General features: G+C 43.4%; 1 protein-coding gene across 1 annotated transcript; it reads right to left on the bottom strand.

Moving 5' to 3' along the window:
* Nucleotides 1-594: 594 nt before the first annotated feature.
* Nucleotides 595-1,263, bottom strand: SENP8 (SUMO peptidase family member, NEDD8 specific; the record flags this gene model as incomplete). Its single annotated transcript, XM_080691046.1, has 1 exon — nucleotides 595-1,263. Exon 1 carries the CDS (start codon nucleotides 1,231-1,233, stop codon nucleotides 595-597), a length of 639 nt encoding a protein of 212 aa, XP_080547172.1. The 5' UTR covers nucleotides 1,234-1,263.
* Nucleotides 1,264-25,018: the final 23,755 nt, after the last annotated feature.

Here is a 25,018-nt window from a genome sequence, read left to right as displayed (position 1 = left end):
ACCTTTATCAAGTATTTGCAAAGATTATGGTGATAAAGTCTTTGTATGGTAAAAGAAGAAGACATCACAGAAGTGAATATCTGATTCTCATATTTAGGTCTTAAATGAAGTCAGGCTTTGATTTGCTTCCAGCCAGCGAATCTCTTTAATAATGTAGGACACACAACAAGAGTTTTGTTCTTCTATAGTTTTCTTTCATTCCTCTAAGTTTCATCTATTCTTGATTTGTTTTACAGATGATGGCTTTTCCTTTGGAATAAGCCAATGCAGACAAGACAGACCAAAAGGGAATTAATTTTATACCAGTAAGAAAGAAGTCTTAATTGAACCTCATGTGTAACAACTGTTAAGCAGAGTTTAAAGTTTTGGTGCATAACTTCAAGACATTTTCACAGAATATACTGCTCTCAAGTCAGGGTTAAAATGAGATTTCATTAGGATAGTACAGAGAATGACAGTATTAAAAAATAAAAAATAAAAAAGTTAAGCTTTCCTCTCTACCAGCCGTCTTCCCTCAGGCACTGAGACTGCAGCATCCAATAAACGGGGAAGGGCAGAAAGGACACTTCAAAAGTTACAAATATCTTTCAATGGTTAATTTTTGGCGAGTCTGGCAATGAGATCTTTCCACTCTGCCCTCTTCTTTGTGATGTACGCAGGGGTGAGTAGCTGCAGTAGTGATTCTGTCTGTTGCCTAAAGAAGTTCTGACACAAAGCCTCAGTGTTGCAGATCACGTACATCCCACAGTCATAGCTGTTTTGTTGAGCAGGGGCTTTCTCTTCCACAAAGACCAGTTTGTTTCCTTTTCTGTCTAAAAAAGCCTCCAGTTTTTCTGCTACCTGCTTTGCATGGAGTGAGTTGCTTCTGCTATGGGAATCGTAATGAAAAAAGCTATTTTTATCTTGCAGATAAACCAAAAGACTCCAGTGGGTTCCCCCAGCTGCCTGGTTAGAATTATCATTGATGGCTAAAAATATAACTTTCTTGTGGGGAAGGTCCAGGGGTTCCAGGAACATGGCAATCTCTGAGGGGTTGCTGGTGCACTTGATGAACTGGGTGACTTCAGGGCTGATGAAGGAGACTTGCTCAGAGCAGTCATGAAACTGACTGTTGGCAAAGTACTCAAAGGCAAATCCAATAATGTGGTCATTGAGCCAGTGTGGAGGATCCAATAGTGAGACATCTGACTGCCGCAGTAAACTGTCCATATAACTCAAGACCACAGGGTCCATCTTGTACTGCCCGGGGCTGATCAGAAACTCTAGAAGGTGAAGGAGAGGCAGAAGACAATATTTACTGTTGAATATGATACCAGGATATAAAGTAGTAGCTACTCTTATAGATCTGTGATGAAGATTATATTGTAGTGTTCAACACCAATGCTTGGCTATGAGTAAACACTCAAGAAATTCTATTTTATACATTGTATGTGAACAATTAGTTAGAAAGAAAACTTTGGGGCCAGGCGTGGTGGTACATGCTTGTAATCCCAGTACTTGGAAGGCTAAGACAGGAGGATCTCAGGTTTGGCCAGCCTTAGCTATTTAGTGAGGCCCTCTGCAACTTAGACACTGTTTCAAAATAAAGAATAAACCCGGTGTGGTGGCACACGCTTGTAATCCTAGCACTTGGAAGGCTGAGACAGGAGGATTGCACAGGTTCAAAGCTAGCCTCAGGTACTTAGTGAGGCTCTCAGCAACTTAGTGAGACCCTGTTTCCAAATAAAGTATAAAAAAGGTCTGGGAGGCCAGGCGTGGTGGCTCACACTTGTAATCCCCGTGCTTGGGAGGTGGAGACAGGAGGATAGCACAGGTTCTAAGCCAGCCTCGCTGGCTTAAGAGACCCTGTTTCAAAATAAAAATAAAAAATAGGTCCGGGAGTGTAGCCAGGAGGTAGAAGGGCTTCCAGAAACCCCAGTACCACAGGAAAAAAAAAAAAAAAAAAGAAAAAAGAAAAAGAAAGGCCTGGGAGTATACCCCAGAGGTAGAAAAGCCCCTGGATTCCAGCCCTAGTACCACCAAAATAAAAAATAAAAATAGGGCTGGGAGTGTAGGTTGGAGGTAGAATGCCTCTGGGTTCCATCCCCAGTACTGCAAAAAAAGGAAAAAAAAAAGTATGAATACTTTGGAAATTTTTCATGCAGACTGTAAGCATAAGATTTTTTTTTTTTTTTTTTTTGGTGGGTCTGGGGGTGGAGCCCAGGGGCATTCTACCTTCGAGCTACACCCCCTGACCTATTTTTTTTTTTTATTCTTTATTTTGAAACCGGGTCTCACTGAGTTGCAGAGGGTCCCACTAAGTAGCTGAGGCTGTTTGCGAACCGCGATCCTCCAGTCTCAGCCTCCCGAATGCTGGGATTACAAACCTGCACCACGCCCGGCTCCTGCATAAGATTTAAAATTTCTATTTAAATGCAGAAATTGAGCCGGGTGTGGTGGCACACACTTGTAATCCCAGCATTCCAGAGGCTGAGATGGAAGGATCACGGTTTGAGGACAGCCTCAGTTACTTAGTGAGGCCCTTTAAACTCAGTGATACCCTATTTCAAAATAAAGAATAAAAAATAGGGCAGGGGGTGTAACTTGGAGGACGAATGCCCCTGGGTTCCATTCCCAAACCCACCCACACACACACACACACACACACACACACAAAGAGGTCTGGGAGTGTAGCCCAGTGGTTAAAATCATAGCTAACATTTTATGAAATACCAGAGCAGTGGTTCTTTAATGAATGTGAATGACAACAACAAATTATTTTTATATTTATTTATTTTGTGGTACTAGGGATGGAACCCAGCTGCTTTCTACCTCCAGGCTACACTCCCAGACCTATTTTATATTTTATTTAGAAACAGGGTCTCACTAAGTTGCTGAGAGCCTCACTAAGTAGCTGAGGCTGGCTTCAAACCTGTGTGATCATCTATCTTCCTGTCTTAGCCTCCCAAGTACTGGGATTACAAGTGTGCACCAGTACACCTGGCTAACAAATGATTTTAATAGTAAAGATCAATTCAGTGCTGGGCATGGTGGCACACACCTGTAACTGCAGTACTTAGGAGAGTGAGACAGGATTGCAGGTTTGTAGCCAGCTTCAGTTACTTAGTGAGACCCTCCTCAACTTAGTGAGACCCTGTTTCAAAATAAAGAATAAAATATAGGTTTGTGGGTATAGCTTTGAGGTAGTATACCCCTTATTGCCACCCCCAGTACCATACACACAAAAAAAGATCAATAAAAAGCCAGGCGTGGTGGCACATGCTGGTAATGTGTACTTAGGAGGCTGAGACAGGAGGATCATGCAGGTTCAAAGCCAGCCTCAGCTACTTAGTGAGGTTCTCAGCAACTTAGTGAGATCCTGTTTCAAAATAAAATACAAAATAGGTCTGGGATTGTAGCCCAGAGGTAGAAGGCTCCTGGGTTCCATCCCCAGAACCACACTCTCACACACAAAATGAATATAAATATATAGAAAGGTGTAAAAGGAAAAAGTTTATTATTTAAGAGAAAGTTTCTAATTCAACATTAATTTTTAAGAGATGAGATAAAATACTGCTTTCTCCTATAATTGAAAGTGACAGTGGTTAGAGCTGTAGTTAAAAGGAACTGTAGTGAGTATGGTGGTACACACTTGTAATTTCTTGAAAAGGCTAAGACAGGTGGATCGCAGGCTCGCTGCTAGCCTTAGCTACTTAGTGAGGCCCTCCACAACTTAGTGAGACCCTGCTTCAAAATAAAGAATAAGCTGGGTGTGCTGGCGCATGCTTGTAATCCCAGCATTGGGAGGCTGAGACAGGAGGGTTTGGGTTCACAGACAGCATCAGCTATTTAGTGAGATCCTCTGCAACTCAGTGAGACCCTGTTTCAAAATAAAGAATAAAAAATAGGGCTGAGTTGTAGCTCGTAGGTAGAATACCCTGGGTTGCATCCCTGGTACTGCAAAATAAAAATAAAAAAATAAAAAAAATAAAAAAAAAATGGATAAGGGAGGGGGTGTGGTGACACAGGATTATAATCCCAGTACTTGGAAGGCTGAGAAAGGAGGATTGTAAATGTTCAAAGTCACCCTCAGCTACTTAGTGAGGCTCTCAGTAACTTAATAAGATCCTGTTTCCAAATAAAACATAAAATAGGTTTGGGAGTATAGCCCAGAGTTAGAAAGCCCCTGGGCTCGAAGCTGGGCGTGGTGGCACATGCTTGTAATCCCCGCGCTTGGGAGGCTGAGACAGGAGGATCACGCAGGTTCGAAGCCAGCCTCAGCTACTTAGTGAGGCTCTCAGCAACTTAAGTGAGACCCTGTTTCCAAATAAAATATAAAATGGGTCTGGGAGTATAGCCCGGAGGTAGAAAGCCTCTGGGTTCCACCTCCAGTACCATAAAAAAAAAAAAAAGAAAGCCCCTGGGTTTGACCCCCAGTACCACATAAAAATAAAAATAAAATAAACAGAAAGATAAAAATTAGGGCTGGGGGGTATAGCTCAGAGGTAGAATGTCCCCGGGCTCAATCTTTAGTACTGCAAAAAAATATAATAATAATAATGATAAAAAATAGGGCTGGGAGCCAGGCATGGTGGTGCATGCTTCTAACCTAAAAACTTGGGAGGCTGAGACAGGAGGATCGCAGGTTTGAAACCAGCCTCAGCAACATAGTGAGGCCCTCTGCAAGTTAGTGAGGCTTTGTTTCAAAGTAAAAAATAGGGGTGGGAAGCCAGGCCTGGTGACACATGTTTGTAATCTCAGTACTTGGGAGGTTGAGACAGGAGGATCTGGTTCACAGCCAGCTTCAGAGCTACTTAGTGAGGCTCTCTGCAACTTAGTGAGACCCTGTTTCAAAATAAAGAATAAAAAATAATGCTGGGGGTGTAGCTCGGAGGTAGAATGCCCCTGGGTTCTATTCCTAGTACCACACAGACAAAAAAAAAAAAAAAAAAAAAGAAGGGGGGGGGGCTGGAGAATAGCTGCTATAATATGTGTGTGTGTGTGTGTGTGTGTGTGTTACTGAGGACTGATATCAGGGGAATTCTACCTCTGAATTACACCCAGCCCTATTTTTAAATTTGAATTAAATTTTTTTTTTTTTTTGTGGTACTGGGGATGGAACTCAAGGGCATTCTACCTCTGAGCTACACCTTTAGCCCTATTTTTTACTCTTTATTTTGAAACAGGGTCTCACTAAGTTGTAAAGGGCCTCACTAAGCTGCTGAGACTGGCTTCGAATCTGCAATCCTCCCATTTCAGTCTCCCAGGTACTGGGATTACAAGTGTGTGCCAACATGCCTAGCTCCAAGCTGGTTTTATGTATATACAGTATATTATGAGAAATACTGCAGAAACAATATAAGGCTATTTATGAAAAAATATAGATGGTGTGATCAATATTTTCTTAAGAAGAAAGAATAAGAGTAGAGACATGCACTGGGGCCAGGAACAAAGTTAACGAGGCGTACAGCACATTTGTTATGGGTGGACCACAAATCTGGCTCTAAGCTTTTTGGCAGCTAACCAGAGAAAGTTAAGTTAAACATTCACAGTGTCCATAAAGTAAAAACAAATCAATTGCTGGGGAGAGATACAAGCATTCTTTGTATTAAGGTCAGGTAATTTTTCTTAAGAAATCTTCATAAAAGACAACATGCTGTATTACAACACATAAGTCTCTCAATATCCTTATGTCAGTTGTAATGGGATTGTTTCCTATTATGATTTTTTTTTTCAGTACTGGGAATAAACCCAGGGGCATTCTACCACTGAGCTATACCCCCAGCCCTATCACTTATTCTTTATTTTGAAACAGGGTCTCACTGAGTTGCAAAGGGGCTTGCTAAGTAGCTGAGGCTGTCCATGAACCTGGATCCTCCTGTCTCAGCTTCCCGGAATGGTGGGATTACAAGTGTGTGCCACCACACCTGGACCAATGATTCTTAATATCTAGCTTGGAACCTGGCATGGTGTCACACCTGTAATCCTAGTACTTGGGAGGCTAAGACAGAAAGATTACAGGCTAAAGACCAATTTCGGCAACTCATCAAGATTCTCAGCAACCTAGTGAGACCCTGTTTCAAAACAAAACATAAGGCCGGGTGTGGGGGCTCACACTTGTAATCCCAGCATTACTTAGGCCCTTTGCAACTCAGTGAGACTCTGTTTCAAAATAAAGAATAAAACATAGGGCTGGGGGTATAGCTTGGAGGTACAATGCTCCTGGATTCCATCCCCAGTACCACAAAAACAAAAACAACATAAAAAGAGCTGGGGTTCAATCCCTAGTACAAAAAAAAAAAAAAAAAAAAAAAAAAATCAAATGGGCAAATGGTAGTCTAGCAAGAGCAGTTAGCTAGAGACCAGGTATTGTTTGCTTGATCTGACTTGATCTAAGAGCATATACATATAAAGGGGAATTACAGCTGGGCGTGGTGGCACATACTTGTAATCCAGTAGTCAGGAGGCTGAGACCAAAGGATCTGGTTCTCCGCCAGCCTCAGCTACTTAGTGAGGCCCTCTGCAACTTAGCGAGACCCTTTTTTAAAATAAGGAATAAAAAACAGGCCCGGGGCAGGGCCTGGTGGCACACACTCTTAATCCCAGTACTTGGGAAGCTGAGGCAGGAGAATACAAGCCAGCCTCAGCGACTTAGTGAGACACTTTGCAACTTAGTGAGACCCTGTTTCAAAATAAAGAATAAAAATAGGGCTGGGGGTGTAGCTTGGAGATAGAATGCCCCTAAATTCAATTTCTAGTAACACACACACACACACACACACACACACACACACACACACACACCAGAGCTGAGAGTGTAGCTTGATGTAGAAGGTCTCTGGTTAAAAAAAAATATTGCAAAAAAAAAAAAAAAAAGGTGGGAAGATTACACTAAATGTGTTTCAAGTAAGGTTCCGGGAATCACCTCTGCCCCCATGCCATTAATGAATACTGGGGAATGGGAAGTGTGACTCTATAGCTTGGCAAATACCCCGGGACCAGCTCTCTATGTCACCAGCTGAAATTAGACCCGCATCTTAACAGCCATCTAGGGATAAGAGGCTAAAAAATAGAGTGCCTGAATACAATCATCTCACCATGGAGACAGTATCTGCTGGCAGTAATGATATTCTCTTCACAAACAGTTTTTGGGGTTGGGGAATGTAGATCGATGGTAAAGCACTTAACTAGCAGACCAGGGTTTAATCCCCAGTGCCACAAAACCAAACCAAACCAGTTTTTTGTGGCCTGGGATAGAGCTCAGCGGTGGAGCCCTTGGCTAGCTTGTGTGGGACCCTAGGTTCATCACCAGCATAGCCAAAAAACAAAACAAAACAAAACAACAAAGTTGTGTTTTACTATCTCCAGGTCTAATTCTATAATAATTTAACCCCCCAAATTCTAGTGCAAAGAGAAATAAACTAGCTTTTGTCCAAACCACTTGGCCAAGAAAAACAACTCTAAATTTTCCATCTAAGGACTTCATTTGCTAGGCATGGTGGCTCACTCCTGTAATCCCAGTACTTGGGAGGCTGAGAAAGGAGGTTCACAGGTTTGAGGATAGCCTCAGCAAGTAGTGAGATTCTCATCAAATAGTGAGACTCTGTTTCCAAAAAAAAAGAAAAAATAGAGCTGGGAGTAGAGCTTAGAGGTAGAATGCTCTTGGGTTCAATCCCTTGTGCCACAAAATAAATAAAAAATAATATAGGGCTGGGGGTGTAGCTCAGAGGTAGAATGCCTCTGGGTTTAATCTCTGGTAATGGTATGTGTGTGTGGGGGAGAGATTCTTAGAGAAAAACTTTGCTGATCAAGACGACTGTTATATAATCCATTATAAATTTATAGGTTGAATTAATTCATAATCTTTTTGTTTGTTTTTGATACTAGGGATTGAAACCAGGAACATTCTACTTCTGAGCTACACTCTGGACCCTTTTTATTTTTTGTTTTGAAACAAGATCTCCCTAGGTTGCTGAGTCTCACTAAGATTAAGTTTGCTGAGGGTGGTCTGGAATTTGCAATCTTCCTGTTTCAGACTCCCAAGTACTGGGATTACAGGTATTCGTCACTACACAGGCTAATTTTAAGAAGTTTTATAGGTCTAACAAAGCTCTAGGATGCTTTACTAAAATATCTTTTTTTTGTGTGTGTGTGGTACTGGGTTTGGAATCCAGAGGCTTTCTACCTCTGGGCTATACTTCCAGACCTATTTTATACTTTACTTGGAAAAAGAATCTCACTAAGTTGTTGAAAGCCTCACTAAGCAGCTGAGGCTGGCTTCAAATAATAATATATAATATTATATAATAATAATAATAGTATGTTTGTTTCTTAGTGGTAGTTTGTGTGTTGCTTGCTTGTTGGTTTGTTGAGACTGCTGGCACATAGTCATGTATCCATTTACAGAAGCACAGACCACATCTGTGAGTGTGTGCAGTTTGGTGCAATTTGAAACAATAGCCAAAGGAAGTAAATAGGAGCAATACTTTTTATTTTTTTTTTGGTGGTAGTGGGGGTGGAACCCAGAGGCTTTCTACCTCCGGGCTATACTCCCAGAACCTTTTTTTATATTTTATTTGGAAAGAGGGTCTCACTAAGTTGCTGAAAGCCTCACTAAGTAGCTGAGGCTGGCTTCGAACCTGTGTGATCCTCCTGTCTCAGCCTCCCAAGTGCGGGGATTACAAGCGTGCGCCACCACGCCCGGCTAGGGGCAATACATTTAGAAGCTACTAATAACCTTTGTGATCTTCACCTAAATTGAATAGAAACACTGTACTATAGTGTTTTTTATTTTATTTATTTATTATTTATTATTTATTTATTTATTTATTTATTTATTTATTTATTTATTTATTTATTTATTTATTTATTTGTTGGTGGTACTGGAGGTAGAACCCAGAGGCTTTCTACCTCCAGGCTACACTCCCAGACCAATTTTCTATTTTATTTGGAAACAGGGTCTCACTTAAATTGCTGAGAGCCTCACTAAGTAGCTGAGGCTGGCTTAGAACCTGTGCGATCCTCCTGTCTCAGCCTCCCAAGCGCAGGGATTACAAGCGTGTGCCACCGCGCCCGGCTCATACTATCCTTCTAGAGGTTCAATCTCTGGGGGAAAAGATCTAAGCAATTTGTTTCTGTATGTGTGTAGTGCTGGAGTTTGAACACAGAGGCATTCTACCTCTGAGCTACAGGCCCAGCCTACTTTATTTTTTATTTTGAAACAGGGCTTCACTAAATTGCTGAGACTGTCCATGAACCTGTGACCCTTCTGTTTTAGTCTCCCAAGTACAGGTATGTGCCACCATGCCAAGGCTAGATCTAAATAATTTAATTGTTGACTTAAAATATTTTAATCTGTAACTTAAAGTATTTTAATTATTAACATAAGCACGGACCTACTGTAGTGGAACATGAAAAATCAACATGAATTTAAAACATAAGCGATTACCGTAGGTGACACAAACTTGTGCTCTTAGTACTTGGGAGTTTGAGACATGAAGATGACAGGTTCAAGGCCAGTGTGTGGTAATTTAGTGAGACTGTTTTAAGATAAAAAATATTAGCCAGGCGTGATGGTGCACACTTGTAATCCCAGTACTTGGGAGGCTGAGACAGGAGGATCGCAGGTTCGAGGACAGCCTCAGGTAGTGACTCTCTCATCAGCCTAGGAGACCCTGTTTCAAATAAAAAGAAAATAAGATAGGACTGGGTGTGTAGCTTGGAGGCAAAATGCCCCAGGGCTTAACCCCCAGTGCCATCCAAAACAACAACAAAACCCCAAACATACACTTACCAAACAAAAAAAACAAAAACAAAAAAACAAATAAAAGGGTATAGTTCAATCCCTAAGGTCAGAGTCACGCATGGCATGGTCGTGTAAGTTTGTAATTCCAGTATTTAGGAGGCAGAGACAAGAGGATGGCAGGTTTGTGGCTAGCTTCTGCAACTTAGTGAGACCCGGTTTCAAAATAAAAGAAAGCTGGAACCAGGCATGGTGGCCCATGCTTGTAATCCCAGCATTTGGAAGGCGGAGACCAGAGGATCCTGGTTCATAGTTGCCTCAGCAACTCAGTGAGACCTTGTTTCAAAAAAATAAAAAAGATTAAAAAATAGGGTTGGGGATGTAGCTTGGAAGTACAACACCCCTGGGTTCTACCCCTGTACAGCAAAAAAGAAAATAAAAAAATAAAAATAAATAAAGAAGACTGGGGGTATAGCTCAGAGGTAGGATGCCCCTAGTTTCCATTCCATCCCCAGTAACACACACACACACATACACACACACACACACACACACTCTCTCTCTCTCTCTCTCTCTCTCTCTCTCTCCCTCCCTCCCTCCCTCCCTCCCTCCCTCCCTCCCTCGCCCACCATACACACACAATTTTTTTTTTATCCATGGCAGGCAATTTTTTTTGCTTCATTCACTCTGCTCAATTTTGGACACAGCTGATGTGTCCATAACATAAACCTCTAATTCTTAGGAACCAGATTGCCTATTAATAAAAGCATGAAAACAGGCTTTTGCTTCTGCAGATTAAATGTGTATGAAAACAAGGTATTTATTAAAGCAAATTTATACAGTTGGTCAAAGTATATTTATTGGTGCCTTATATGTGCCAATTTTGTTTATAATACTGTAATAATTACCTTGGAACTTGAACTGTATAATCAAACACAAATTTCTATCATCCTACCCCTGAGATACACCCCTAACCCTATTTTTTTAAAATTTTTATTCTTTATTTTGAAACAAGGCCTCACTAAGTAGCTGAGGCTAGCCATGAACCTGTGATCCTCCTGCTCAGCCTCCCAAGTACTGGGATTACAAGTGTTAAGCCACCATACCCAGCATCCATCCCAGAGTTTTTTTACAATTAACATCTCACATCCAGTTAATAACAAGTCCTATTGATTCTATAGCTAAAATGTTCTGAATGTGTCCAATGCTTTCCATCTTCAATTCTATTAGCTTAGTCACACTGACCACCATTTCTTGCCTGATCTAGCCTAATTTCTATTTTTTTTTCTTTTTTCAGTACTGAGGATGATTTTCTTTTTTTTTAGTACTGAGGGGCATTCTACCTCTGCGCTACACTCCCAGCCCTCTTTTTATATTTATTTATTTATTTATTTATTTATTTATTTATTTATTTATTTATTTATTTATTCTGGTGTTACTGGGGTTCCTGGAAACCCTTCTACTTCCGGGCTACACTCCCAGACCTATTTTTTATACTTTTTTGATTTGGAAACAGGGTCTCTTAAGCCAGTGTGGCTGGCTTAGAACCTGTGCTATCCTCCTGTCTCCGCCTCCCAAGCACGGGGATTACAAGTATGCGCCACCACGCCCAGCTTATTTTTTATTTTGAAACAGGGTCTCACTGAGTTGCAAAGGGCCTCACTAAGTTGCGGAGACTGTCTGCAAACTGCAGTCCTCCTGTCTCAGCTTCCCAAATGTTGGGATTACAAGCATGAGCCACCATGCCCAGCTCTAATTTCTCATTTCTACCAATGATCCCTCCAGTAAATTCTCCATATAGCCACCAGAATAGTTATTTAAGACTTTAAGTTAGCTCATGTCTTTGTCCTATTTATTAATTAATTATTTATTTATTTTGGTGGTACTGGGGCTAGAACCTAGAGGCTTTTTTACCTCCAGGCTATACTCCCAGACCTATTTTTAAAAAAATATAATTTATTTGGAAACAGGGTCTCACTAAGTTGCTGAGAGCCTCACTAAGTAGCTGAGGCTGGACTCGAACCTGTGCGATCCTCCTGTCTCAGCCTCCCAAGCACTGGGATTACAAGTGTGTGCCACCGAGCCAGGTTCTTTGTCCTATTTAAAACTCTTTAGTAAATCCGGGCGTGATGGCGCACCTTGTGATCCCAGCATTCAGGAGGCTGAGACCTGGAGGATTGCGGTTCGCGGACAGCCTCAGCTACTTAGTGAGGCCCTCTGCAACTCAGTGAGACCTGGTTTCAAAATAAAGAATAAAAAATAGGGCAGGGGCTGTAGCTCAGAGGTTGAATTTCCCTGGGTTCCATTCCCAGACCCACAAAACAAAGTAAGAAACCAACTAAAAAACTCTTTTGTAGCTCACAAATATACTCAGAAAAATGCAAATTCTGTACTCTATCGATACCTCAATAATATGGCTCCAGTTACTTTTCCAACTTCACCTTCAATTACTCTTCCTTTGGCCCATGTTACCCCAATCATACCGACATTTTATTCCTCAAACATGCCATGCCTTAGCTGGGCATGGTGGTGTATGACTGTTCTACTGCTACTTGGGAGGCTAAGACAGGATGATTGCATGTTTCAGGACAGCCTTGGCAATTTAGTGAAGCTCTTAGCAACTTAGAGACCCTGTTTCAAAATAAATAGAAAAAAGGCTTGGAGTGTCATTCAGAGGTAGCGCACCCCTGGGATCCATCCCTCAGTACTGCAAAAACACCACCACCACCACCACCACCACCACCATGCCATGACTTGCCTTTTCCTTCTTGACAGCTTGTGTAGTAGCTGTAGCCTGGACCTTCTAGTGCTTGGAACCTTCTGTTAGGTCTCAGTTATTGTGTGTGTGTGTATGTGTGTGTACTAGGGACTGAACCTAGGGGCATTCTACCTCTGAGCTACACCCCTAGCCCTTTTTTTTTTGCGGTATTGGGGATTGAACCTAGGGGCAGTCTACTGAGTTATCCCCAAGCCCCATTTTTTTATTCTTTACTTTGAAACAGACCTTACTAAGTAGCTGAGGGTGGTCTTGAACCAATGATTCTCCTGTCTCAGCCTCCCACGTACTGGGGATAAAGGTGTAGGCCACCATGCCAGGCTCCCCTAGCTCTTATTTATTTATTCATTCATTTATTTGTTTGTTTGTTTATTTGTTTGTTTGGTGGTACTGGGGTTCGTGGAAGCCCTTCTACCTCCGGGCTACACTCCAAGACCTATTTTATTTTATTTTTTATGTGGAAACAGGGTCTCTTAAGCCAGTGTGGCTGGCTTCGAACCTGTGTGATCCTCCTGTCTCCGCCTCCCAAGTGTGCTATGCCCGGCGCTTATTTTTTGTTTTGAAACAGGTTTCACCGCTTGCTGAGGCTGTCCTTGAACCCATAGTCCTCCTGTCTCAGCCTCCCATGTGCTGGGATCACAGGTGTGTACCACTGTGCCTGACTTCTCCTCAAGCTTTTTTGACCATGAAATACTTTTTGCTGTGGTTGTTACCTGTTAACATCTTGTTCTCTGTGCACTAGAGTTTGGGATGTTTGCTGGGCTAAACAAGAATTGTGGGGGACAACTTATCATTTTATTAAAAAAAGTTAAAGTCAGGCCCTGTAACTCTAGCAACTTGGGAGGCAGAGGCAGGTGGATGGTAAGTTTGAGGAAGGACTGGGCAACTTGGTGAGATCTATCTCAAAATAAAAAATGAAAAGGGATAAGGGTGTTCCTCTGTGGGCGAGTGCCCCTGAGGCAGAGCCCTAGTACCAAAAATAAATACATAAAGCCAAAGTCCTATGTTATATCAAATTATATATTTTTTGTGATACTGGGTATTGATTCCAGAGGCATTCTACCTCTTATTTATTTATTTATTTATTTAGGTACTGAGGGTGGAACCCAGGGGCTTTTCTACCTCCAGGCTATACTCCCAGACCTATTTTATACTTTATTTGGAAACAGTGTCTCACTAAGTTGCTGAGAAGCCAGGGGTGGTGGCTCACACTTGTAATCCCAGCATTTGGGAGGCTGAGACTGGAGGATCCCTGTTCGCGGACAGCCTCAGCTATTTAGTGAGGCCCTCCTCAACTAGTGAGACCCTGTCTCAAAATAAAGAATAAAAAAATTGGGCAGGGGGTGTAGCTTGGAGGTCAAATGCCACCACGCCCGGCAAGACTGGTATGTTTCAATACAACGCAATAGCTTTTAGCAATTGAATATAAAATTGTAGATATAAATGTACTGACATAGAAAAGTGTTCATAAGCCAAGTGTGGTGGTACACGCCTGTAATCGAAGTACGTGGAAGGCTGAGACAGGAGGCTGGCAGGCTTGAGGACTGCCTCAGCAAGTAGTGAGGATCTCAGCAACCCAGTGAGACCCTGTTCCCAAATAAGAAATAACTGGGCTGGGAGTATAGCCTGAAGGTAGAATGCCTCTGGGTTCAACCCCTAGTACCACAAAACTGTTCATGATATACTGTGAAAAGGATATATATATATATATATATATATATATATATATATATATATTTTTTTTTTTTTTACGTGTTGGCTTAGTCCCTCTCCTCTTTTTGTTTGATACTGGCAATAAATTTTTTATCCAGCTGCCTCAGTCTCTGAAGTAGATGGAATTATGCACTTTTTTTTTGGCGGGTCTGGGGATGGAACCCAGGAGCATTTGTCCTCTGAGCTATATCCCCTGTCCTATCTTTTATTCTTTTTTTCTTTATTTTTTGGTGGTACTGGGGGTGGAACCCAGGGGCTTTCTACCTCTGGGCTATACTCCCAGACCTTTTTTTATATTTTATTTGGAAACAGGGTCTCACTAAGTTGCTGAGAGCCTCACTAAGTAGCTGAGGCTGGCTTCGAACCTGTGAGATCCTCCTGTCTCAGCCTCCGAAGTGCAGGGATTACAAGGGTGCGCCACCACACCCGGCTTTTATTCTTTATTTTGAAACAGTCTCACCAAGTTGCAGAGGGCCTCACTAAGTAGCTGAGGGTGTCCGCGAACCGTGATCCTCCGGGTCTCAGTCTCCAGAACGCTGGGATTATAAACGTGCGCTACCACGCCCAGCTCTGCATGCACCTTTTTTTTTTTTTTTAATAATGAGCAAATAATCAATAAATACAACTATTTCCATTTTGGGGAACAAAGATATGCCTCTTCCTCTTACACTAACCTAAAGTATGTTTGTTTCTTCAACTCGAGTCTTACTTTTGTCCCCTGGAAAAAATTAAGTCTGATTACTTTTTCATAAACCTTCAAAAACAAAGATTAAAAAGTAGTTTGATATTTACAAAAGTTAGATTATGTCCAACTTCTAATTCATGATCCCATTTTTATTTTCACAAAAAAAATCGCACCTAAGACCAAACGTGCTTTTCATGGCAGCATAAGCAGAAAGATCTCAGGAAGGAAGTTGAAGCCTTTTTTTTTTGGCTTCAGTTTCCCCCAACTACATGTTTCCTTTTCATGTTAAGACTAAACCAGGAGAGATTTGTATAATGTGGCATGTGAAAATTATCATCAAAATGTATATATCCCTTGTGAGTGGAGATTAGATTTTATTCACCCCTATATTTTCAGAGCCTGACAAACTGAAGTTTTTTTTTCTTTTTTTAATATTGGGGATGGAACCCAGCGGCACTCGACCTCTGAGCCTCACCTCCTGCCTTATTTTTTACTCTTTATTTTGAAACAGGGTCTCACTGAGTTGCAGAGGGCCTCACTAAGTAGCTGAGGCTGCCCATGGCCTCACTAAGTAGCTGAGGCTCTCTGCAAACCGCAATCCTCCTGTCTCAGACTCCCAAATGCTGGGATTACAAGCATGTGCCACCACACCTGGCTCTGAAGAAGTTTTAATAAGTGAGTATTTTTCCTGAGCAAAATCAGAAGTAAAATCTATTTTGAAAAATTCACAAACACACTATTGTTACAATCATAGAAAATGCCAATTTTATAAGTAACTTATAAATTAAAACAATATTGTTCTAATACCAGTATTTCACAAATAGAAGGGTTCAGTCTCAAAGCAGAAAAACCTCTTGCTATGATGATAACTAATCACTCAACTGCCATAAATTACATTTGGTCCCACCTTGGCCCAGTGAAATAGACAAGGTGACTTTTTAGGATTTTCTCTAAAGTCAAGGCTCTCTAGTTACTGTTCTGTAACTAGTCACTGCTATGAGTGACTAAAATGTCATTAACCACAGAATTTTATTCCTCATCTATTTATTTATTTACTTCTTTATTTTGTGGTACTGGGGATTGAATTAAGGGGCATTCTACCTCTGAGATAAAGCCTTGGCACTTTTTATTTTCTATTTCAAAACAGGATCTCACTAAGTTGCTGAGGCTATCCTCGAGCCTGTGATCCTACGGTCTCAGCCTTCCAAGTATTAGCATTATAGGGGTGGGCCACCACTCCTGGCTTGGCCTAAGGTTTCAAACCTATAACATACAAACGAAGAATAAATATAATCGAGATAAATTTTCTTGGTGTTAGACTATCTTTTTTTTTTTTTTTTTTTGTGGTTACTGGGGTTCCTGGAAGCCCTTCTACCTCTGGGACACACTCCCAGACCTATTTTATATATTTTTTTATTTGGAAACAGGGTCTCTTAAGCCAGCGCGGGTGGCTTTGAACCTGTGCAATCCTCCTGTCTCAGCCTCCTAAGCGCAGGGATTACAAAGCGCGGGGATTACAAGCGTGCGCCACCGCGCCTGGCAGACTATCATTTTTTTTTTATAATAGATGACTTAAAAAGGTAGCCATATAATTGGAAGTTAGAGAAAGGAACCTTCAGAGATTTTAAATAATAAAATTCTTAAAATCTTAAGTTTCAAATATCATTGCTGCTTTCGGATAGACTTGCTCCCACCTTCCCCCTAAAAAGGGGATAGATAGCCAAATCTCAAGCTCTCAATAGACTGAGTTTCTTAATGAAAGTCAGGCTAGGCCGGGCGTGGTGGTGCATGCTTGCAATCCCAGCATTCATTCGGGAGGCTGAGACCTGAGGATCGCGGATTGCCCACAGCCTCAGCTACTATTTAGTGAGGCCCTCTGCAACTTAGTGAGATCCTGTTTCAAAATAAAAAATAATGCCCGCAAAAATAAATAAAATAAATAAATAAATAAGAAGAAGGGGTAGGGGTATAGCTCAGAGGTAGAAAACCTCTGGGTCCATCCAGTACCAAAACAAACAAACCTAAACATTAGTTTCCCTAATATTTCTATGTATGTTATTTTATACATTTATAAGCACTTTATTTTGTGTGTGTGGTGCTGGGGATTGAACCCAGGGGAATTCTACCTCCAAGCTACACTCCCAGCTCTATTTTATTTTTATTTTGAAACAGGGTCTCTCTAGGTTCACAAGAGTCTCAGTACTCACTGAGACTGTCTTGGAACCTGTGGTGCTTGTCTCAGCCTCCCAAATTCTGAGATCACAAGTATGTGCACCATACCTGGTTTCTAAGTATTTTTTTTTGTGAGATATGGTCCATAGGTCAGTTTGCCAAAGAGATTTGGACTGTATGAGGTTAAAAACCTTGGTTATTTATACATACCAACTGCTTAAGAGTATATAATTTAAACTCTTTAGCATTGAATTCAAGGCTCCTCATAATCTGCTCACACCCACTTTATCATCTTTATCTCTTCCCCACCCCTACTCTCCATACTAAGCTCCAGCCATACCAGAGCACAGTATCTCTCCCTTATCTGGAGGGAGATAGAGAAGTTTTTGGATTAATCCTAGTTAACCCAAGACAGCAATGGTGCTGTCTTTACCTTATATAGCTCTTCTCTGCCAAGTGAATTTTTTTTTTTTTGTACAAAGTTCTGTTTTCCCCAATACTTTGTGATTTTAATGGGGCTGTATTTTAAATATCTTTATATCTTCTTCCTAACTTAAATAATTGATATAGTAAAAAGACACATTCTTGAATCAGCAACATGATATGTAGTAAATTCTTTCTTCTTTTGTGGTTCTGGGGATAGAACTCAGGGGCTTTTTATCTCTGAGCTAAACTCCCAGCCCTATTTTATCATTTTATTTTGAAAAAGGATCTTGCTAAATCCTGAGAGCCTCGCTCAATTGCTGAGGCTGGCTGAGATCCTGCAATCCTGTTTCAGCCTCTGAACTCCTGGGATTACAAGTGTGCGCCCTCATGCCTGGCTGTGTGTAATAGTTTCTAGGGGAGTGGGTGTTGGTCATTTTGAGACTCATAAATTGGTTTAACTCTGATCTTTTTGGGAATAGAAATGCGTATAGCCCCTGAGCTCTAAAATCAGAGGCACAGCTGCTAAAACCTGGATGAAGGGAGAGGAAAGAGCAGTAACTGAGGTGGACCTGATTGAGATGGAGATGGAACTGTGTTGGACTGGCTCATTTCCCAGAGCAGTTGTTCTCATTCTATCATTGACTCTCTGTCGTCAGATGACCCCGATCTGAATGTCACAGAGCTAATTCCATTTACTTCCTGCCTTTCCTTACCTCCATCTTTTCCCCTTTACTTCAGTGGGCCACAACTCTCAACATTAGAATTATCTGGGAGCTTTAAAAAATACTGATGGCCAGGTGCAGTAACCCGTGTCTGTGATCCCAGTTCTTGGGAGGTTGAGACAAGAGGATTGCAGTTTCGCTGCCAGTCTCAGCAACTTAGTGAGACCCTGTTTCAAAATAAAAAAAGTGTAACAGAGCTGGGAGTGTAGTTCAGAGGTAAAATGTCTCTGGGTTCGATCCCCAATACCACAAAAAAGGAAAAAATAAAAAGGAAAAAGAACTGATGGCTAGCCTTAACCCAAAGTTTAATTAAAGGTGGGGCAACTGTATTTTATTAAAAAAAAAGAAAAATTTCCTATGTGATTTTAGTGACCCACACAAGGTTGACTTTTACTAGTACTCTTTTTTTTTTTTTTTGCAGATGTGGGAATGGAACCCAGGGGCATTCAACCTCTGAGCTACAGCCCCTGTCCTATTTTTATTATTTTTATTTTGAAACCGGGTCTCACTGAATTGCAGAGGGCCTCACTAAGTAGCTGAGGCTGTCCGCAAACCGCGATCCTCCGTTCTCAGCCTCCTGAATGCTGGGATTACAAGTGTGCGCCACCACGTCTGGCTTCTAGTATGCACCACCACGCCCGGCTTCTAGTACTTTTATCTTTAATTTTTATTGCTATTTTGATACTGGGAATTGAACCTAGGGTCAGTCTACCTCCGAGGTAGACCCCCAGACTTTATTTATTTATTTTTATTATTTTATTATATTTTTGTTGAAACAGGATTTTACTAAGTTGCTAAGAGTCAGTAGGTTGATGAGGCTGTCTTTAACCCTTTGGTCCTCTTGTCTTAGCCTCTAAGTACAGGGATTACAGGTGTGCACCACCACGCTTGGCTCCCTTTTTAATTTATTTTGAAACAGGGTCTTGCCAAGTAACAATGAGCTGGCTTACAACCTGCAATCATCCCGTCAACCTCCCAAGTACTGGGACCACTACTGCTCTTGATACTGTATTAGCCAGGCCCCTCGCCCTTGAATCGTGTAATTCCGGGCCCCATGGTATGATTCTCCTTTTGTGTGTGTGGTACAGGGTATGGGACCCAGGAACATCCTAACTCCAGAACTACACTCTCAGTCCTATTTTATTTCTTATTTGGAAGCAGGATCTCAGTTGCGTAAGGCCTCAGTAAGTGGCTGAGGCTGGTTGCAAACCTGGGATCCAAGTATTGGGATCACAGGCGTGTGCCACCACACCCAGCTTGGAATCTCTCTTTAAAGAAACATTCTTGTAGTTCACATTCTGTTGCTTCATTTCTCTCACTCTTGTAGTACTGGAGATTGAACCCAGAAGCATTCTACCTCCGAGCTACACCCCAGCCCTATTTATTTTTATTTTGAAACAAGGTCTCACTAGGTTGATGAGTGTCTCACTACTAGCTGAGGTTGACCTCGAATCAGCAAATCCTTCTGTCTCATATTCCCAAGTACTGGGATTACAAGTGTGCGCCACCACGCCCAGCTTTCTCTCTCTTTATGATAAATCTTACAAAGGGAAGCTTTAAAGGGAAGTCTACATCAGTATGGTTTCCACTAGGTACACTGTAATCGTTTAACTTTTTACTCTTCAGACCTGTCACATGCTTTTGGACCCGTCACTCTCCCCACATGGGTCCTTCGAGTGACCCAAAGGTCACTGGGAAAGCTCCTCTACTACAACCAGGAGCCCCTTGTCAGTGCTTAAAAAACATCTTGCATCAATTTACTGTGCTCCCACTGCGGAGTCTCTCGTCCGCTCTATGACACAACTTCAAAAGGCGGAGACTATTTCATTCGCTTTTGACTTTCTGCAACTTCAGGCACGGAAACCACTCAGTGAGAAGTTTGAGGAATGAATGGAAAGGAGCATTGGAAAGGGGAAGTCGGGGGCGGGACCAAATGGGGGAGGGGCGTGCCTTGCGGGGGGCGGGGTTCCGAGGTCGGCGCCGACGATCCCGCTCCCGAACAGGAAGGGGGCGCGGACACGCTAGTTCTGGTGGGGGACAAAGCGATCCACGCCGTGACAAACTGAGAGAAACCGAAGTGGAGAGGCTTCTTACCTGCCTCGGGCCTCACCACCCCAACCAACCTTCAGGAACCTCCGTATGGGCCGGAAAGCGCGACCCAAGGTCGCAAACCCAGAGTTTTCGTCCCCAGAGTTGCGACATTCCTCTCTAAGACAGGGGAGAATTTGACGCCGATTTTCCAGCCCTGCCGTAAGGTGAGGAAGAAAAGTCTGGGCGGGGCCGCTCGGGGCGGAGGGAGCGGGGCGGGGCCGCGCAGGCGCAGTGCGCGCGCCCGGCGGCGTCACGTGCGGAGGCGGGGCCGGGCGGGGCGGCCCGGGCTGGCGGTAGGGGGCGTGGGAGGTGAGTGCGCGCGCGCCGGCTCGCCTGCAGCCGTGGAGGGGCGCGGGGCGGGGCCGCGTGCGCGGGTCGGGGGCGCGCGGGCCGGAGCGGACGAGGGACGCGGCGGCGGTTGGCGGCGGCGGCCGCGGAGCGTCTGGCCGGGAGCGTGAGGGCTAGCGGCGGGGAGCTCGCCGCGCCGGCCGAGGCGGCGGCCCGACGCGTGCTCGCTGGGCGGGGTGCGGCGGGGGCTGCGCCTCCCCGGCCGGGCGGAGTCGCTCTGACAGGGCGGGGGATGCGCGCCGGCCGCCGGCCGGGACCCTGAGGCCGGGGCCCACCTTCGCGGAGCCGTCGGACCCGCCGTCTCCGGCCGGACCCCGGGGCCCGGGTGGGGGGCGGCTTCCGCCGAAGAGGAGGGAGCTGCGGTGGCCCCCGCGGCGCGGCCCGAGGTAAGACCCGCCCCGGCGGCCCGCGGCCCCCGCCCCGCCCGGCCCACGTCTCAGGCTCGTTCTTTGGCTCCCGCAGGGCCGCCCCGCCCCGCCCCGGCGGAGACGCCCGCGAGCGGGCTGCCCGAGCCTCCCGACCCGGAGCCCGGATCCCCGGAGACCCCACCCCGCGCAGCTTCCATCGGCCGGCCTCTGCGGCGGTTGTCACCGGCTCCCACCCCGCGCACCCGCCGGAGCCTAGCGCAGGCCCGCGGCACTCCGTTAGGTCTGACCCGATCACAGACCCAGGCACGGCCAGGACCGCTCCCTAATCCATTGTGACCCCCAGCTCGCGGGGTTCCCCAGGTAGGGCGCCGCCCCCCGCCCTCACTTCTTAACAGGGCCCCTCCCCTGGGCCGCTCACTGCCCAGCGGATAGCTCTTCCCTTACCCATTGCGGTTTTCAGAGAGTCCCTGTCAAGATGCTCTTGTCTCGTAGATCTGGGGTCAGCCCCTCAAGACACCAGCACAGTAGTTCAGGGTATCCCCTCAACTCCCTTCTGTAGTGTCTTGAAGATATGTCCTTAAACAAACCTTGTTATCTTCTATTCGTGATTTTTTTTTTTTTTTTTTTTTTTTTGGTTGGAAGGACTTTGCCATAAAATCTTGAGGGCTATAGATTTAGTCTAGAATATTCCCCCCAGCGGGGCTCAAAGGGACCACTAACATGAGACCCATGTTTGGAGGGTTTAATCGGTGGCTAAAATAGGAGGGAAAGCCGGGCTTGGTGGCGCGCGCTTGTAATCACGTCCTTTGGGAGGTTGAGACAGGAGGATCTGCGTTCACAGCCAGCCTCCTCTACTTAGTGAGGCCCTTTGCCACTCAGTGAGACCCTGCCTCAAAATAAAGAATAAAAAATAGGGCTGAGGGTGTAGTTTGGAGGTAGAATGCCCCTGGGTTCCATCTCTAGTACTGCAAAAACAAAAACAAAAAAACAAAAACAAAACGAAGAGTATGGAGGCACAGGACAGGCTGTGTGGGGGCCATTATAAAATCACACAACCTGCTTCTCATTTTGTCGCTTTTGTAAAACGAAGTTAGTCCAGATATGATACTTTACGGGTTTCTTTGAGGGTTAAATCATATTACATTAATGAATAGAACTGTTTTCGTGTGGTTATAATTATTTCACCATCATGTAGATTTCTAAAAATAGTTTGTACTAGTTTTGAAGGATGCTGTGGGTCCCTATTTTGGATTTGCTGTTTTTGAAATTGCTGGAAAAATAAGATTTGTGGCTCTTAATACTTTGAAGATTCACTATTTTAATTTATTATTGGTGCATTATATATCATTTATTTTAATTTTTATTGGTGCATTGTACTCATACATCTTAATGGGGTATTAGGTTCAATTTTAATCATAGTTTCCTCTTATATGGTGTTGTTCTTTTCTATAGGGAGCAAGTACAAGTCATGCAATGATAATTGATGTCATTATCCAAAGCTTTGTCAGTGGTAAAGTACTGGGTAAATTTTTGTTGAAGTTGTGCTAATGAGCAGTCAGGAAAGGAATGTTGCATCAAATGATCAATGAGTAATTTTAACTTTGATAAAGAGATGAAGAGTAAAAATAACTTTCTAGTCAATACTTAAAAATTTTTTATTTTGTGTGTCTGTGTGACAGGAGAGAGAAAATCAGGTTGACAGTATAGGTAATAAATAGACAGACATGATATTATAAAAGTCAAAAGGTTCAGAAGAAAGCTAGACATGGAGGCTCATTCTTGTTATTGCAGTATTTGGGAGGCTGAGGCAGGAGGATCAGGTTCAGGCTAGCTTCAGCTACTTAGGCTCTCTACAACTTAGTGCGACCCTGTTTTTTTTATTTTTTTTGGTGGTACTGGGGTTCCTGGAAGCCCTTCTACCTCCGGGCTACACTCTCAGACCTATTTTTTGTATTTTTTTAAATTTGGAAACAGGGTCTCTTAAGCCAGCGATGCAGGCTCCGAACCAGCGCGATCCTCCTGTCTCTGCCTCCCAAGCGTGGGGATTACAAGCGTGCGCCACCACGCATGGCTGCGACCCTGTTTTAAAATAAATAAAAAATAGGACGGGAGCCCGGCGTGGTGGCGCATGCTTGGGAGGCGGAGACAGGAGGATCGCGCAGGTTCGAAGCCAGTCTTGCTGGCTTAAGAGACCCTGCTTCCAAATAAAATATAAAATAGGTCTGGGAGTGTAGCCTGGAGGTAGAAGGGTTCCATCCCCATACCACCCCCCCCAAAAAAAAAAAAAAAAGACTGGGAGTATAGCTCAGAGGTAGAACACTCCTGGGTTCCATTCCAGTACACCCCCCCCCCAAAAAAAAAAAAGATTCAGAAGAGTAATATAGTAAAAAATTTCTCTTCCTCCTTCATCCACTTAGCCACCCATTTTCCATCTTTAGAGCAACCACTATTTTCAGTTTCTTGTGTATCTTCCTTGTGCTATTTCCAGCATTTACAATTTTTTTTTTTTACTATTTTTTACTTTTTTGGTGGTACTGGGAATGGAACCCTTCTACCACCTCTGGGCTACACTCCCAGACCCATTTTATATTTTTTAAATTTGGAAACAGGGTCTTTTAAGCCAGCAAGGCTGGCTTCAAACCTGCACGATCCTCCTGTCTTCGCCTTCCAAGTGCGGGGATTACAAGCGTGCGCCACCACGCTGGGCTACAAGGCTATATATTTATATTCTTAAGACACACACAAGTAATTGCATATCATACACTTTGTATATAGGTTGATTTTTCTTTAATAAGTACTGGACCCTAGAGCTCACTTGATGGCAGTATACATGAGAGTGCTTCACTTACCAGGTGGGTAATTCTCCATCCATTTAATGGACTTGAGTTCATTTCCAGTCTTTTGCTTTTGCAAACAATGATACATGTTTTTAAATGTGTCATCTGCTATATGTATATTTTTATGCTTTCCTTAGTGCATTATAGTCTCACATCATGATGCAGTTTACAGTGGTGGTAACATACATGCGCACAGCACTTGGTGGACTTTCCCCAGCTTCTGCCCCCTTCCCCATACAAGGGTTCTGAGATTGTACACACACACACACACACACACACACACACACACACACAATGTTAATGGAAGTGATTCCTTCACTGATCCTTCCTCTTCCCATCCCCTGGCTCTACTGGAGTTTCTTCTCCATTATCTGAAGTCCCTCTGGTATCCTCATTACCTAGCATCTGCATATGAAAGAATGTATATATATATATTTAAAAACTTGAAAAATTACTAATGATTCTTATGTATTGAATGTAGAAAGGTTATAACTAAATTTCTCATTGAACCTGTGAACTACAGTGTATGACTAATTTTGATAATTATATTTATAAATAATTGAAGGATTTAAAACAGGCAACTGATATGATCAAATTCGTGTTTTTTTAAAAGTTTCTGGCTAGCCAGGCGTGGTGGTGCACACTTATAATCCTCGCGCTTGGGAGGCTGAGACAGGAGGATCGCACAGGTTCGAAGCCAGCCTTAGCTACTTAGGCTCTCAGCAACTTAGTGAGACCCTGTTTCCAAATAAAATATAGAATAGGTCTGGGAGTATAGCCTGGAGGTAGAAAGCCTCTGGGTTCCACCTCTAGTACCACCAAGAAAAATAAAAAAGTTACTGGCTGCTGGGCATGGTGGCGCACGTTTGTAATCCCAACATTGGGAGACCAAGACAGGAGGATCGCTGTTTGTGGACAGCCTTAGCTACTTAGGCCCTTTGCAACCCAGTGAGACTCTATTTCAAAATAAAGAATAAGCTGGGTGTGGTGGCGCATGCTTGTAATCCCAGCATTCTGGAGGTTGAGACAGGATCTTGGTTCTCTGACAGCCTCAGCTACTTAGTGAGGCCCTCTGCAAGTCAGTAGACCATCTTTCAAAATGAAGAATAAAAAAAAATAGGGCTGGGTGTAGCTTGGAGGTAGAGTCCCTGGGGTTCAA

This window comes from Muscardinus avellanarius (assembly GCF_963383645.1).
Source record: "Muscardinus avellanarius genome assembly, chromosome: 3".
Classification (NCBI taxonomy): domain Eukaryota; kingdom Metazoa; phylum Chordata; class Mammalia; order Rodentia; family Gliridae; genus Muscardinus; species Muscardinus avellanarius.
This window is presented reverse-complemented; position numbering and strand designations above follow the sequence as displayed.